General features: G+C 45.5%; 1 protein-coding gene across 1 annotated transcript in view; it reads left to right on the forward strand.

The window, feature by feature from the left end:
* Nucleotides 1–17,251, forward strand: part of LOC102852600 (charged multivesicular body protein 3-like) — a 58,660-nt gene extending 41,409 nt beyond the window's left edge. The window contains exons 4-6 of the mRNA XM_006900364.1: nt 14,014–14,135; nt 15,524–15,638; nt 17,112–17,251. Coding sequence (XP_006900426.1) covers nt 14,014–14,135; nt 15,524–15,638; nt 17,112–17,251 — 377 coding nt within the window. The remainder of the gene's footprint in view (nt 1–14,013; nt 14,136–15,523; nt 15,639–17,111) is intronic.
* Nucleotides 17,252–17,850: the final 599 nt, after the last annotated feature.

The following is a 17,850-nucleotide window of genomic DNA, read 5'->3' on the forward strand; positions in this document are numbered from 1 at the left end:
GACTGGTCCCTTCCTGCAGCATGCCCAAAATATGTCAGACGAAGCCTCAGAATCCTTGCCTCCAAGGAGCAGCCTGATTTCACCCTCTGTAGGATAAACCTTTTCATTCTCCTGGCAGTCCATGGTGTATTAAATACTATTCTCCAGCACCACAGCTCAGAGGCATCAGTTCTCTTTCTATCATCCCTAGTCATTGTCCAGCTCTCTGATGCATAGCAAGCAATTGTGAAGGCTGTGGCCTGGATCAAGCATACCTTAGTCTCTAGACAGATATCGTTGCTCTTCAGTAATCTGGAGAGGTCTCGGACAGCTGACTTTCCCAGTGCAGTTCATCTCTTGATTTCCTGGATGCTGGTACCAAGAGTGTTGATTGTGGAGCCAAGCAAATTAAAGATGTTAATAATCTCAATCTCGTCACCTTCTATCATAATGTTGCAAATCAGCCCACTAATGAGAATCTGTTTCCTTGATGTTGAGCCTCAATCCATACTGAAGGCTGTAGTCCTTGACCTTCTGCAGCAAGTGCTTCAGGTCCTCCTCAGTTCCATCAAGCAGAGTTGTGTCATCTGCATAACGCAGGTTGTTGATGGGTCTTCCTCCAATCCTGATGCCACATTCCGCCTAATACATTGGCCACCCACTTCTGAAATAACAGATCTTGGAAAACCCTATGTCCAGTAGAGCACACTTAGACTAGCAGACATGGCAACTGAGCCTGAGACCTCAAATATGGAAACACAAAGGAGAAACAGTTGTAAGCAGACACTGGTGATTGGAATGTGGAATGTGAGAAGCATGAATGTAGGAAAATTGGACATTGTTAAGAAAGAAATGGAATGCATAAATATTTACATGCTAGGTATTGGCGAAGTGAGATGGCTTGTCAATGAACTTTACAGCTGGCTTTATAAGTTTCTTGGCAGTAGTTTGATCTATCCTCGTTTGTTTTAATGTAGTGTGCAGGCGTCAATAGGCCTTTGTTTCTGTTGTAATTTTGCCATCTCCTGCCTATAGTGTTAGTACGCAGCGTGTTTGTGTTGAAAAGCATGAGCTTTGTGTGCTCTGGAACAGTAGTTTTCTAAGTATGGTCCATAGACTTCTTTCAAGGAGTCCACACGGTCACAGCTGTTTTCATAACATTAGAATCCTTTGTAATTATGTTGACATTTGTACTAATTATGCAAAAAGCAATGAGTAAAACTTCTGCAGCCTTAGCAAAAAAACCCACAGTGGTGACACTAAGCTCTACAGTTATTATTGTGTACCATCTAGGCGAACTGACCCTTGGTTGACCGTCCAGTGGGCTTTCAGAGGCAATTAATTGCACGGGAGGATATTGCCTTTCTTTCTTCTGCAGAACAGCTAGTGGATTCGAACCATGTGCTTTAGGGTTGGCAATGCAACTCCTTACCACTAAGCTACCAGAGCGCCCTCTCCTTTGGTATGCAGTATATTTGCAGTAATAGCAATGTAAATATTTGCTAATTTTAAGAAGATATAAAACCAAAGATACTGATTTCAGGGACCCTACTTTACAAATCAACATTCAAAGAGTTTCTTTGCTGCTTCCAAGTGAAAGAAGTTGTCAGACATCAAAACAGTAGCATAACAGGGAACTAGCAGTGTTGGAGAGGAGTCCTGAGTATTCCACGGTCTGCAAAAGAACAGATAGATATGTCTTGGAGGGATTGCAACTAGGTTGCTCGTTAGTGGCAAGGATGGTCAAGCTTCATCTCGTACTTTAGTCCTGTTATCAGGAGGGACCAGTCTTTGTTAGAAGACATCATGTTGGGAAAGGTAGAGATGTCAGTGACAAAGAATGTGGCAGATTGACACAGTGACAAGCACATATAAAAGTAGGGGGAGTAGTCTGATGAGCCCCAATGTAGTTCTTGCCCAGTTTAAGTAATGGTCAGAATGTTCAGATCTCAGTTGGTGTGCCCTCTAAGCCCTCCTAGACTATTTTGAGAGTGATCTCTACATTGTATCATTTTATTTGTAAATGTTTTAGCATTGATCTCTGAATGAGAAACATTTTATTTCTTTTATTCTGTGGTGAACCTGTCAGTTCAGGTGTTTGACCTCACTTCTTAGGTGAACTCAAGTGATAATTTCCTTTCCACTATAATTTCTTCCTTCTTTCTGAAAGCAAAAGATTTTAAATCAGTAATTGAAACTCCCTGACTGAGCATCTAATTTTCTTGATGGTCTGTGTTTTCCTTTTTGAGAACAGTAACATCAGCCTTTGGAATCCACAGGGAATTGGTTTCAGGACATTCCTCACCATCCTAGGCAGATATCAAAATTGCCAGGTGCTCATCTGTTACAAAAAATGATGTGGTATTTGCATATAACCTATGTGCATCCTCCCATGTACCTTAAATCATCTCTAGGTTACTTCGAATATCTGAGACCAGTGGCTCTTTACCAGAGCCCCCTCTGATCATTTGAAGGATTGCTGTGACCACTGAAGGGCGCTCTCCCACCCCTAGGTATGTTTGATCCTCAGTTGAATCAGCATATGTAGAACCTGTGGATGAAGAGAGTCAGCTGCAGTAGAAAGGGACACTGCGACTCGTTACCGTTGAGTTAGAACATACTCAGCTGATCCTCCAGTGGGTTTCTAGAAGTTGTGCTTCACACGGGGGAAGATGTCCATCTTCCTCCTTAAGAGCAGCTGGTGGATTCAAACCACCTACCTTTGGGTTAGCAGTACAACTCCTTATCACCTAGGTCACCATAGGTCAGAGTATATGTATTGTTCGTGTATATTGTTGTGTAGGAACAGACTCTTAATTGACCCTCAGCAAATTTTCAGAGGAAATAAATCACACGGGAGGACATTGCCCATCCTTCTCCCATGGAGGAGCTGGTTGTTTCAAACTGCATGTTTTTGGGTTGACACCATGGTTCCTTGTCACCAGAGCGCCCTCATACTGCATGAATCATAACAAATTGTGGCTAATCTAGAGGAGAATGGGAGTCCCAGAACCCTTGATTGTATTAATGTGAGAATTATACTTGGACCCAGAAGCAGTCCTTAGAACACAGCAAGGAAACATTGCATGGTCAAAATCAGAAGAGGAGTGCATCAGGGATGTGTCCTATCTCTATACCTTTTAAATCTATATGCAGAACAGATTATTGAGGGAGCTTAGCTTTATGAGGAGGCATGGCATCAGGACTGGAGGAAGATTCATCAACAATCTACATTATGCAGATGACACAACCTTGCTTGCTAAAACTGAGGAGGACATGAAGTGCTTGCTACAGAAGGTCAAGGACTATAGGCTTCAATATGGATTGAAGCTCAACATCAAGAAGAAAAGATTCTCACCACTGGGCCAATTGGCAGCACCATGTTAGATGGAGGAAAGATTGAGGTTGTTAACAGTTACAGCTTGCTTGGCTCCACAATCAACACTCTTAGCACCAGCAGCCAGGAAATCAAAAGATGAATTGTACTGGGAAAATCTGCTGTCAGGGACATCTCCAGAATACTGAAGAGCAGTGCTGTCAGTCTAGAGACCGAGGTGTGCCTGATCTAGGCCATGGTCTTCACAATTACTTGTTATCCATCAGAGAGCTGGACAGTGACTAAGGATGATAGAAGAAAAATCTGTGCCTTTGTGTTGTGGTGCTAGAGAAGCGTCAAGAAAACAAATAGATCTGTCTTGAAAAGAGTGAAACCAAGTTTCTCCTTGGAGACAAGGATTTTGAATCTCCATCTCACATACTTGGGGCACATGTCCAGGAGAGACCAGTCCTTGGAGAAGGACATCATGCTAAGAAGGGTGGAGGGACAGTGCAAGAGAGGAAGATGGATTAATATAGTAACTAGGGCAGTGGGGGTAGGTGTTTTGGAGTCAGTGAGACTGCCTTTGAACAGGGCAGGCTTCAGAGCTGTTGTTCTGAGTTGCAGGCAACTCGACAGCACATAACAGTGTCAAAACTCAGAAACCACTCATAACTGACCCTTCCAGTGAGTTTCCAGACACTGTAAATCACACAGGAGGAAATTGCCTATCTTTCTGTCACATGATAAGCACTAGGAAACTACAGCTGAAATGCAGAGTCAAGGGTAGCTCCTCCTAGACACTGGCGAAGTGTGAATGAGCTTGAGCAGGAACGTGCGCGCGCGCATGTGTGTACGCCCACGCATAAGCATGTGCACTGGTGTACCCAGTGTTCAGGAGGGCCCTGGGGCCAGCAAGCATTCAGAGGCTGGCTGGAAGGAAAGTCCTGGGAGGCCAGAGCATTGAGACAGGGCTGCTAGGCTGGAGAGGAGGAGCCAGGGGGAGTACAGGTTCCCAAAGGCAAATTCCAAGTGAAATACTGACACAGTGGTCCAGATGAAGGGGAGCTGAGAGAATAAGCCTATTTTGGGAGAATTGGGGATATTTGACTAGAGGAGGTAGGATTGTTCTCAGGCTGTGTTTAACCTTTGATGCAGTCTTACAGGAGTAATTGAAGAGAATAAAACCATCTGTTAAATCCAAATCCCAAGGACCCTCTGAGACAGAGCACAACTGCCCTCAAAGACCTCCTAGCCTGTACATCTGGATCAAAACACTTCCACACCTTTCTCCCGCTGAGTAGTAGCCCGTACATTCATTCAGACCACCTTTCAGTTAGCAGCCAAGCACTTAACTTCACCAGGACTCCTTATTGAAGTACAAATCCATCACTGTCTGTTGTGTGCAGCTCATGATGAACCTGTCATTGCGTTTCTGAGACTAAATGACAACTGCCCATCTTTTTTCTCTCAGAACAAATAGTGGTTTTGCTCTATCAGCCTTTTGGTTAGCAGCCGAACATGTTAGGCACTATGCCACCAGGCTCTGCCCCTTAAAGTCTCTCATCAAGTTGGAACTGGCCCAGGCTGTACATGGGACAGGAGGAGGTGGCCATCTTTTTCTCTAGGAGCCACTGGTGGATTCAGACCACCAGAGAGGCCCCACCTTTGCATTAATAGTGCAGCTCCCTATGGATGAGGCCACCAGAGCTCCCTCCTCATTAGAGTCTCTCTCATGCCATCACAGTGGGCTCCATTCATAGCTGATTGCATATCGAGTTTCTGAGGTTATAATCGCACAGGAGGAGATTGCCCATCTTCCTCCCTCAGAGGTTACCTGTTATTATGTGCCATCGAGTCGCCTGCTACTCATAGCGTCCCTATGTACAACAGCCCTAAACCCGACTCTGTCCCGTGCCAATCTCATTGTCTCTGACACACCAACCCCCATTACCCCAGTCACTAAATCAGTCTGTCTCATTGAGGGTCTTCCTCTCCTGCGCTGTCCCTCCACCTCCCCAAGCATGATGTCCCTCTCCAAGGACTGGTCCTTCCTTGCAACATGTCCAAAGTATGTCAGACAAAGCTTCAGAATCCTTGCCTCCAAGGGGCAGCCTGGCTTCACCATCTCCAGGATGAACTGTTTGTTTTCTTAGCAGTCCGTAGTATATTCAGTACTCTTCTTCAACACCACAGCTCAAAGACATCAATTCTCCTTCTGTCATCCCTAGTCATTGTCCAGCTCTCTGATGCATAGCAAGTGATTGCAAAGACCGTGGCCTGTCTCCAGACTGACATCATTGCTCTTCAGTACTTGCGTACTTCATTACTTTGCCTGGCGCAACTCTAATTGCTACACTACCAGAACTCTCCCTCCTTATTAGAGATGTTGTTGTTATTGTTAGGTGCCTTTGAATGGAATACAACTCATAGCCCCCTGGTGAGCAACAGATCCGAACCCTGTGCTGTCCTTCTCATCTCTGACATACCTGAGCCCATTGCTACCATCACTATGTCAGCCCAACTTGCTGAAGGTCTTCCTCTCTTTCACTGACCCTCCATCTTTCCAAGCTAAATGTTCTCTCCAAAGAATAGCCTCTCCTAACAACATAGCCACAGTATGTGAAATGAAGCTTTACCATCCTTGCCTCTAAGGAGCACACTGACTACACTTTCTCTAAGACATCTATCTGTTCTTTTGGCAGTTCATGGGATATTCAGTACTCCTTTTCAACACCGCAGCTCAAAGGCGTCAATTCTTTTGTTATCTTTCTTCACTGTTCATCACATAGCAAGTGACTGAAAAGACTGGGGCCTGCATCAGGCACATTCTGGTCTTTAAACTGATGTCATTGCTTTCAAGACTTTGGAGAGTTTTGAGTTTCAGGACCTTATTATTAGAGTAGTGAAAAGAAAACTAGAAAGTAAGTTAAAAGTCACAGCCTTGAATGGGAAGCTGAGGAGTGTTTATTGCATTTCCTAGGCAGTAGTGGTGGGGAATTCTGGAGCCGGAGTGGTAAGGAGCTGCACCGTAATCCCAAAGGCACACAGTTCAAAGCAATGAGCTTCTTAGTGGTAGAAAGGTGAGCAGTCTCCTCCTGTACAATTTCTGCCTCTGAAAACCCACTAGACAGTCAGCTATGCGTTGGTTCCAATTTGACAATACTTAACAATAAGGGATAAGCCAAGGAGCCATGGTAGAGCAGTTGTGAAAGTGTTAGGCTGCAAATTGAGGTTGGTGGTTTAAACACATCAGCTGCTCCGCTGGAGAAAGAAGTTCATTCTGCTCCTGTACAGTTCCCACCTTGCAAGCCCGCTCTGTCCTGCAGGGTCACTCTGAATCGGAATCGTCTGGACAGCCTGGATTTGGTCTAGGTCAGTGGAATGTTTACACGGGTTCACACAGGCTGCCAGTGTTAAGGGAAGACCAAGAAGTGGACCAGGAGGTGATGGGGGGTAGGAGTGGAAGGAGGAAACAGAAGACTGTGTAGAGGAGATGAGGCTCGGGAGGCAGCAGCAAGCCCGAGATGCTTTGAGCCTGGAATTTGCAGAGGACGAGCAGTGTCAGAGCAGACAGCGCTGTGGGGACTGGTGGCCATGGGAGTCAGTCTTTGCCCAGCACCAGAGAATCATGTCTGTGGGAGAGATGACAGGGGCATAGGGGGAGAGGGTTAATAGTGGGGTGTTGCTGGTTGTATGTAGCTGAATATAAAATCTAGGTGATATTATTATTGTTGTTAGGTGCCATTGAGTTGAGTATGACTCATAGCAACCCTGTGAACATCCAGGTCTGAACCTGTCCCATCCTCATCATTTCTGACATACTCAAGCCCATTGCTACTGTCACTGTGTCAGTTCAATCTCATTCAGGGTCTGACCATCCAAGGATTGACCTTTCCTGACAATATGCCCAAAATGAGATGAAGTTTCGCTAACCTTCCCTCTAAGGAGCACTCCCTCCAAGACAGATTTGTTCATTCTGTTCATGGGATATTTAGTGCTCTTCTTCAACACCACAGCTAAAAGGCATCAATGCTTCTGTCATCTTTATTCAGGATTTCAATATAGATTGAAGCTCACCACCAAGAAAACAAAGATTTTCACTATTGATTGGCAGCTTCATGATAGAGAAGAGATTGATATAGTTAACAGCTTCATCTTGCATGATTCCACTCTCAGCAACACTCTTGGTGCCAGCAGTCACGAAATCAAAAGGTGAAATTGCATTGGAGAAGTCTGCTGTCAGTAACCTTTCAAGAGTACTGAAGAGCAGCGATGTCAGTTTAAAGACTAAGGTGTGTCCGATCCAGGCCATGATATTTGCCATGCCTCAGAGAGCTGGACAGTGACTAAGGATGATAGAAGAAGGATCGATGAGTTGTGGTACTGGAGAAGAATGTTGAATATGCCATGGACTGCCAGGAGAACAAACTGGTCTGTCCTAGAGAGAGTATAAACAAGCTGCTCACTACATACAAAGATTTTGAAGCTCCATTTCACATACTTTGGGCATGAGGGACAGAGTAGGAGAAGAAAACTCAGGATAAGATGGATGGTTCAGTGACTGGAGATATGAAATTAGGTCTGTTGGAGACAGATTGGCACAGGATAGGGCAGGGTTCAGAGCTAATGTACGCAGGATTGATATGAGTCACAGGCGGCTCAACGGCACATAACAACAACAAACAACAGCATTCCCAGAAGGTACCCAAATCTTACTTTGCTCTGCTCTCCTTCCGTGCTCCCCCCCCCCCAGCTTGCTGCTTGATTAGAAAGCCATCATTTGATGAATGAACATGCTTCGTCAGATGTCCCTCTATTAAAATGCAGTTGCCCACTGGGGGGGTTGGGGGGATTGATATGTTAAGCCTCATCAGCTATTAATATGCTGTCATCATTTGATGCTTTCCTGGTGACATTTTTCTGACAGCAGTTCCTGAAGCTAAATGTTTCTGAAACTGGGGGAGGAGATGAACAGAGAGGTTCAGAGGTGGGCAGGCTGCCTGGATGGCAGGAGGCAGCGCAGGGGACAAACCAGGTGCTGGACAGGGAAGCCTCACATCGGTATCATCTCTTCTTTGGACCTTTATTCTATGGGGGCTTCTGTATTTTGATTGGAGTGTTGTGACGTGAGTTTGCCACGTGTGGCTCTTTGGGGTAAAACATGTGACATTGAAGCCTACTTGTAGAATAAAAAATATTTTTTGTAATTCTTTAGTATTCTCATTTTGAAAGTGGTACAGTCTTACTGTAGTAGGGGAACAAAAAGTAAGCAGTACACAGCAAAGCCTGCAAAAGGCCTGAACCTCTGTAGTGCAGTATGTCAGAGGCTGAACGCTCAGATCTTTTCCTCTTCGATGAGTGATGAAAAGGAGGCAGTTTCCTGTTGGAGGCAGAGCACTGTGGAGACCCAGGAAAGCGAGGTGGTGCTGAGGGTCTGGCTCACCCAGGCTTCACTCTGGTAGAAGAGGTAGCAGTTCTGTTGTTTCAGCCTCCGTCCACTTATACACTGTGACTGTGAGAACACTGCCTGAATTCTGCAGTTTGCTTTTTCCACTCTAACAGCCATCCCAGCCCAATTCCTTGAATAGACAGCCTGTTACAGATTGAAGCTGCCTCTGTAACAATTACAGCACCCTCAAGCTCACAGGTCCCTCCATTGGGCTCCGAGACTGGGCATCTGTGGACAGGGGTGGCCTCCACTTTCTCCACAGGGCAGATGGAGGTTCAGAGTAGCACAGCCGCATCACATGGTGTCGTGTGGTGTCATGTGTTGGTTAGATGCACAGCTCGCTGCCCACTGGCGCCCACGCTCCTTCCATGGAGATGGTCGCTCTGCGGCCCCTCAGGGATATCTCCTCTGATGTGTAGCATTGCTGTGAGTTGGAATTAGCTCAGCAGCAGTGGGTTTACCTGGTGGTGGTGTAGCAAATGAGTTCTGGTGACACAGTCAGCTACTGACTGAAAGGTCAGTGGTTCAAACTCGCCAGCTGCTCCTCAGAAGTATGAGGCAGCCTGCCTCCTTAAAGGTTTCCAGCCTTGGAGACCTCTTGGGACAGCTCCATACTGTCCTGCGGTGTCACGGAATTAAAAGTCACTCAGAGTAAATGCCTTTGTGGAGTTTTTATCTGCTAAAAACCAGAATCCTCTGAAAGGCACCTTTTGACACACAGTGACTTTGCTTTCCACCAAATGACCTTCCTACGATACATTTTCATAAGTCTTCACCTTTTTTTAAGTGTAAGAAAAAGACTTATGAAGAATAATTCTAAAACTTCTATGCAGTTACTGGTAAAGTCAGTAAAGATATGAAAAACAAAACTCAGATTCATTGTTGAGTTGTAATCGACACATATCTGGACACCACCCCCAACTCCCCCCAGCGGGTTTTCTGAGGCTGAGGATGGAGTGGGAGGAGATTGCCTATTTTTCTCTCATAGAACTGCTGATGGACTCAAACTGGCAGAAAGGCCAACTTTGGGTTAGCAGCACACTGTGCCACCAGGGCTCCCTAAAGAGGCAATGTTTTATTATTCCTTATGTAAAAACCAGAGGGGGAATTTGGAACCTAGTACTGGGGGAAAAAATCTGTCCTGTTGAAATGCTGAAAGCTAGATAAAATCTCAGATGCAGGAGCTCCAGAATCCTAGGTCCCCTGCAAGTATGCTTTCTCCCTCAGGGAACATTTGATAGTGTTTGAAACACTGTTGGTTAAGATGTCTGTTGGAGATGAACAGAGTTGCTCCTAACATCTCGTGGGCAACAGTCAGGAGTGCTTTAATATCCCAGGACTTGTCAGGTGGCTGCCTCCAGCTAGTGGAGACGGATCCAGCCCCAGAATCGGGAGTGCAGCTGTCAGAAATGGCAGCTTGGATGTGGCGGTCACCTCCACCTTTTGGACTTTTTTGTATATGCTATGTATGTATGTCTTTTTAATCAGCCACTCTAAATCATCTTCAGGTGATAGCATGTAAATGATATATAATCTCACTTTAGATTTTGGACATTTCCTAAATGTACTTGGGTTATTCATATATAGAATCTACACTATTTTCTTTTTCTTCATTTTAGTCTTTTAAAAGATTTTTGTCTTTCTACTCTGGTTTTTTTTTTTGGCTGAGTGTTTCTTCTTTTTAATTTAGTGTGTGTGTGTGTGTGTGTGTGTGTGTGTGTGTGTGAGAAATCGGATCTGACTGGTACAGGAGGAGATTGTCCCTCCTTCTCTCTCCAGCAGAGCTCTGGTGGATTCGAACTGCACACCTCTGGGATTGCAGTGCAGCTTCCTGCCACTAGGCCACCAGAGTTACTTTTTAAATTATCTGTTCTTACTGTTTTTATTTGCTAGCCCTTGTTGTAAGGAAGGAAGGTTGGGTGTTGTTTTTTTTCTCCTATAAGAGTTTTTACCTTAGGTGAGTGTTTTGAGTATCATATACTGGACAGCGTTATGATAGATGGTTAAAGATTGAAGTTGTCAACAGTTTTTATTTTGCTTGGATCCACAGTCAATAACAGGAAATTAAAAAAAAATGTGTTGCATTGGTAAAATCTGCTGTCAAGATAGCTCTCCAAAGTGCTAAAGAGCAAAGATAATCAGTTTAAAAAACCAAGATGTGCCTGGTCCAAGCCACTTCACGTTCAGTTGCTTCCCATGGATCTGATTGTTGGTCATGAATAAGGATGACCGTGGAAGGATCCATGTCTTTGAATTGTGAATAATCTTGATGCAGAATATTGACTATCCCATAGACTGCCAAAAGAACACCCGAGTCTGCCTAGGAGGAAGTGCAACCAAGGTGCTCCCTAGAGGCAAGGATGGTGAAGTTTAGTCTCTTATTCTTGGGCATGTGGTGAGGAGAATCTCTTTGTTGGAAGATGTCATACTGGCCAAGCTAGAGAGAGAAAAAGAGGAAGCCCCTCAACAAGATGGATCGTAACAGTGGGCGTGAGCGTATCAGAGGAGGAGGGGGGTGCGGGACGGTGCAGGGTTCTGACCTGTTCTTCAGGTCCCCGTGAGTTTGTAGTCTACTCAGTAACGCCCAACAGCAGCTGCAGCAACAAAAACAAGCTTTTATTTTTATTGTGGAGTGTCATTATAAGATGGCATCGTATTTTCTTAGGATTTTATTCTTTCCTCTTGTGACTGGAATTTTAAATCGTCTTTTAGTGATCATATTGTCAGCTTAGTGGGACTAGGGACAGTTCTCCTCTATCCTACCAGGTCAGAGTTGATTTAACAGCAACACGTTTTTATAAAAACAGATTCACCTGAAGCGCTTGCTGCAGAAGATGAAGGACTGCAGCCTTAATGTGGCTTGAAGTTCAAGATCAAGAAGACAAAGACTCTCCCCATTGGGCCAATTGGTAGCATCATGATAGATGGAGAAGGAATTGAGATTTTTAACAGCTTTAGTTTGCTTGGCTCCACAATCAACTCTCGTGGTATCAGCAGCCAGGAAACCGAAACACAAATTGCATTGGGAAAGTCTGCTGTCAGGGACATCTCCAGAATACTGAATAGCAGTGATGCCAATCTGAAGACTAAAGTGTGCCTGATCCAGGCCATGGTCTTCAGAGTTACATGCTGTGCCTCAGAAAGCTGAACCATGACTAGGGATGTTAGGAAGAGAATTGATGCCTTTGAGCTGTAGTGCTGAAGATGAGTATTGAATACACCATGGCCTGATAGGAGAATATCAATGCTGATGTCAGATGGATCTTGGCTGAAAGTACGGAATACCAGAAGAATGTCTATTTGTGTTTTATTGACTATCCAAAGGTGTTTGACTGTGTGTATGATGACAAGTTGTGGCTGACATTGAGGAGAATGGGAATCCAAGAGCACTTTGTTGTGCTCATGAGGAACCTGTGCCTGGACCAGGAGGCTGTTGTGTGAATGGAGCAGGGGAGCACTGCATGGTTTGGAATTGGGAATGGAGTGCGACAGGAATGTGTTCTATCTCCATACCTGTTCAGTCTATATGCTGAGCAAATTATCCGAGAAGCTGTACTCTATGAGGAGGAGTGTGGCATCAGCATTAGGGGGAGACTCACCAATAATTTGTGTTATGTAGCTGACACAACCTTGCTTGCTTAAAGTGAGGAGGGCTTGAAGCACTTGTTGCAGAAGATAAGGGAATGCAACCTTTGGTCTGGATTGTATTTCAGTGTCAGGAAAACGAAAATTCTTACCACTAGATTGATAGGCAGCATCATGATGAATGGAGAGGAGTTTGAAACTGTCAGTAGCTTCATTTTGCTTGGATCCACAGTTAACACCTTTGGTACCAGCAGTCAGGAAATAAGGCAGTTAGGGATCTTTCAAAATTTTGAGGAGTAGTGATGTCAGTTTGAGGACTAAGATGCATCTGATTCAGGTCATAGTCTTTCCAATTACTAGCTATGCATTTGAGACTTGGACAATGAATAAGGATGATAGTAAAATATTTGACACCGTTGAGCTGTGGTATTGGAGAAGAGCACTGAACATCCATTCGATGGATGGCTAAGAGAATGAACAGATATATCTTGGAGATGGTGCAACCTAAGTGCTCTTTGGAGGCTAGAATGATGAGGCTTTGCCTCACATACTTTGGACATGTTGCTTGGAGGGGCTATTCTTTGAAGAAGGACATGCGTTTGGGAAGGGTGGGAGGGTCAGTGAAGGAGAGGACAGCCCTCAACTGGATTGACAGGGTGACTGCTGCAGTGGGCTCTTATATGTCAGGAAGTGTGAGGATGGCTCAGGATAGAATAAGATTCAGATCTTTTGTTCACAGTTGCTTTAAGCCATGCTCAGCTCGACAGTACCAAACAACAGCAACAAGTTATGAGAACAAACAGGTTCATCCTAGAGAGAGTGAAACCCAGCTGCTCCTTGGAGGCAAGGATATTTAAGCTCCATCTCCATCTGACATACTTTGGGCATGTTGCAGGAGGGACCAGCCCTTGTGAGAGGGACACTATGCTTGGGAGGGTAGAGGGACAGTGCAGGAAAGGAACACCCTGGATGAGATGAATTGATTCAGTGACTTGGTAATGTGTGTCAGAGACAATAAGGTTGGCTCAGGATAGAGCAGGGTTCCGAGCTGTTGTACATAGGATTGACTTGACGCCACATAACAACAGCTGACATTTAAAGTTAGAAAACATTAACAGAGGGAATCAAGAACTAAATTGTCACTGCTCTGTTTTCTGTGGCCATTTTCTACCAGCTGCCCTTAGGTCTGGCAGGTTAACGATGGAAGTTCACCTAGACTCTGTGTCTAACTCTTGATTTCTTTCATTTTGCTGTAAACACAGGTTATCCATAGGTTGGCATTTGGGGAACATGACGTGGGGGGCTTCAGTCTTCTGTTTCACTGTGGCCCTTAACACCTACAGCTGCCACTCCTATTTGAGACTTGTCCTAGGTGCTACAGTCATTCAAAACTGGCATTTTCCCCCCGAAAAGTCAGCCTGGGCTGTTCAAGCCTCTCCCAGCTCAGCCAGTTGGAGTTTATGCCCCAGAGAGGTCGCACCATTGGTGAGGAGAGCACACGGTTTAAAAGTCAGCAGGGTGGTTTGTTCTGCTGTTGTTAGGTGCTGTTGGAAGGTCCCTAAATGGCTTAAGGGGGAGGAGGGTCCTTGCTGCTGCTCCCTTTTATCTAACAAGCCCATCTCTTGCTATCTGTCCCCTGTCATGTTCTGCTGTGCAGTCTTGATTTTGCTCTCTCTTTCAGCCATTCTCCGAGTGGCTGGCTCCCTGCAGAAGAGCACAGAGGTGATGAAAGCCATGCAGAGTCTTGTGAGGATCCCTGAAATCCAGGCCACCATGCGGGAGCTGTCTAAGGAGATGATGAAGGTGACTTGGGGCCCAGCTTCCCTCTCCTGCAGGGAGAGCCTCTGAGCCTGTGGTTGGGCTCAGGGCTGAGGGCAGGTTGGAGGGGACAGATCACTGTGTGGAAAGATATTCTGAGGACCATCATTTGCTCATCTCTGTTCTAGACTGAAAAATGCAGAGACAAAGAAAATGGAAAGTCTAACAAATGCCCATCACCCTTCATCGGGGCCTGCCCTGCAGCCCTCCCGCAGACAGGCTCAACAGATAACTTGCTGGGCTTCTGGCCCCTGGGGGCTGCCCCCTGCCCAGTCCTCTCAGCGTTCCTGGGGCTGAGGCCTTAGCCCCGTTTTACATGGGAGGAAGCAGAGGTGATCTGCCTGAGGGTGCCCAGGTGTGGTCAGGGTGCTCAGGTGGTCAGTGATGGATATTTTGGGTTGGAGCAGAGGAACCAGGAATAGGAAGCGTCTCGTGGAGAGTGGAGCGTTCTTTCCTGCTTCAGACCTGGCGTGAGGACAGAGATTGTACACTAGACATTTTGTACTCCGTTTGTGCACAAAAATCACCTCCTTGCCTTCTGGGGAATTCCCTCTGTGAACTTAAAATTGATACGAGGCTACAGTTCAGAGGGGAGAAGAACTAGATGAGCAGTTGTTAGAAGGAAAAAAATCATTGTAAAAGCCCAGGGCCCAGGTCTTTGAGACAGAATCACCTTGGGTGTTAGCAGTAAGGAGGAAACTAGGTCAGTGGGTACACTTTTAAAAGTGAAGTTCCACCTTCTCACCCCCCATATTGGTGGCTGGCCAGCCTCTCTAGCTAGTAGTGACTCTTGTCAGCCTGTTCATTCCAATCCTGTAAACTCCAGCATCAAGGGGAACGCCTTCTGTAGAATCTGGGCTGTGGACCAGAAGGCGTGTCAGATGTTTGTGGGGGGACCTTGCTTCTGGCCTTACCAGGGCCTGGAGTCCGTTGCATCTGGTGGCTGCCAGTAGCAAGTCCTCTTCAGACCTGCCTTCTCTGGTACCGCTGTGTTCACAGGCTCCTCGCCACTCACACATCCGCTACTGCATATACACGTGGCAGTTCTGGGCCTGTGCATGTCTGTCAGCAGCCTCCCTGCCTGGCTGCTCCTGTAGGCCAGCCTGCGTGTGAGGCTGCTGCTCGCCAGTGGCCCTCCCAAGCCAAGCTGCCAGATTTGAAGACACATTTTCTTTTGAGCTGTGCTTCTGTGCAGAGAGGATACTGTTCAGTATTTCATTGGCCCAGCTCCCTCTTGTGTTAAGCCTGACAAAGATGGACTGGCTGTGGGGTGAGAGGCCCACCTGAGCGTGGTCAGCACTGGCCACATGGAGGGGTCTGCTGGGTGCAGGTGTGGACTATGGGAGAAGTGACACTGTTTATCCTGTGTGTAGGCTGGTATCATAGAAGAGATGTTAGAAGACACCTTTGAAGGCATGGACGATCAGGAAGAAATGGAAGAGGAGGCAGAAATGGAAATTGACAAGATTCTGTTTGAAATTACAGCAGGTATGACCCGCGAGTTGCCGTCCTCTGCCTTCTCCCCAGCCGCTCCTCCCGCATCCACAAATTCTCAGACCGTAACAGCCTTAGTCAGAAATGCTGCAGTTAAGGTTTTACACTTTTATTCTTTAAAGAATAAGTGTGACATCTATAATCATCTTTTTAAATGACCTTCTAATTTGATGACATTTTTAAGGGAAGGTTCTTAGGATCATGCACTATTGTTGGGAGTTTATATTAGTTCCATTTGTTTTTTAGAGTAGTTTAGCCATAGCTGTCAAAAAAATTTAAGCTAGAAGATATCCACATTTAGGAGTAACTCTAATGAAATAATTTATGGTGCGCTGAAATATTCCAGAGCTCTGTTTATAGTAATGAAAAGTTTGAAACAAATTAAATATCTGATAATTTGAATAGTGCATGAATTAATCATGTTGTATACATCTTAATGGAATACTTAGGTTTCTCTAGAGAAACAAGCAAGGAGCAGCACACAGAGTGTTATCCACTTACTTCAAGGTCTTGGCTAGCAGGGTTTCAGGTCTGGTAACAGTCGATGATACTGTGGAACTGGCATATAAAATTAAGCATCACAATACTGTTTGATATTGGGAAGATCAATTCATTGACATGGAAAGATGTTTTTGATGTATTTTGTGAAGCCTCATTATCCTGGTCATTTCCACTTAAAACACGTGTTTAGAAATCAAGTCTGCAAGGAGGATACTTAAAAATGCCAAGAGTTATTACCAGTGATGGTTGATGAGTTTTGTTTTTCTGATTCTGGAGTTCCTTTGTTTTGTATTTCACGAAAATAAATTAGGTGGAGTAGAGTTTTTCTGCTTGTTTTCAGTTGTGGGAGGTCTTCTTCCCTGGGTGGCGCAGGTGGGTGGGCCTCACCTTCTGGCCAGAATGGTCATTGGTTGGCATCCGTGAGGGGAGCCTTGGGAGACAAGCCCACAGTGTGCTTCCAGAGGCTGCAGTACAGGAAACGCCAGGGAATACAGCTTTGCCCTGAGGTGCACGAGAAGGGGACACCGTGAGCTGAGCGGACTCAGATTGTCGGGGCAAAGAAGTGTTACTTCAGGGGGAAGAATGGGAAGACTTTGAAATGGTTTGATTTTGCTCAGACGCTTTACCATCTTTGTTAATCTTGAAAATGGCATTTTAAGTAGTATTTAAACATGAAAATGGCTCAGGATGGCAGGGGTTCATTTTTGGTACAGATTTATTCATCATTGAGTCAGATGCCACACCAAGAAGAATTTCGATCCATCGTTTAAAAAGCAAGATTGTGAAAATAAAAATCCTTACTTCTCTATCATTAAAGCTGGTGTGTGCATAGCTGTCAGAGTGAGCCAAATTCCACTTTTTCTCTTTTTTGTTGAATTGGATCTGCTGCAGAAGGCCAGGTGGGCATGGGACAATTTCCTTAAAACCAGCATTTTTAGCTTTAACTAATCGCGGTTTCTCTTTCAGGGGCCTTGGGCAAAGCACCCAGTAAAGTGACCGATGCCCTTCCAGACCCTGAGCCTCCAGGAGCCATGGCTGCTGAGGACGAAGAGGAGGAGGAGGCCCTGGAGGCCATGCAGTCTCGGCTGGCCACGCTGCGGAGCTAGGAGGCCCCACCACTGTGGGCAGCCACCCTGTTTATATCTCTTGCACTACATCTGTCATGAGGCGCTGCATCTTGGAGCAGGGCTCTGCTGATATCTCTTCATTCTCTGCAAAAGAAGGGCTGGCTTAGGTATTCAGAGGGATTCTGTCTTAAGAGAGGTGATGTAATGAAATGCATCATTCTCGGGTTTGTATGGAAATATATTGGGAGGAAGGCAGTTTCTGTCAAAGTCCTGAGAATGGAGTTGATTGCCTGAATGTTGACGCTGTACATTTTCTGTGTGAGTAAACACTATATAAATGGATTTTAATAAATTTCTGCTTTACCACTTGGTTTTATTGTAGAATGTTTGATAGAGTGTACTTGAAAGGTGTTTGCTGACCCAGATTGTCAGCCTGGGGTAAAGGCTGTCCTAGAAACAGGAGTTCAGGGCTGTTAGCTCAGTGGAGAGGTCCTGCTCCTGAGTCACAGTGAGGAGCAAGGAGTTGTGCTCCTCCATTGTTGTCTCTTAACCAGGGGATCGCACCCTGGTCCTGCTCCACGGGATGGTTGTGTTGTGCTATGTGTGCATGCGTGTATCAGCGTTTGCACTTCCTGCCA

This window comes from Elephantulus edwardii, unplaced genomic scaffold (assembly GCF_000299155.1).
Source record: "Elephantulus edwardii isolate Elephantulus edwardi_28Jun2011 unplaced genomic scaffold, EleEdw1.0 scaffold00283, whole genome shotgun sequence".
NCBI lineage: Eukaryota > Metazoa > Chordata > Mammalia > Macroscelidea > Macroscelididae > Elephantulus > Elephantulus edwardii.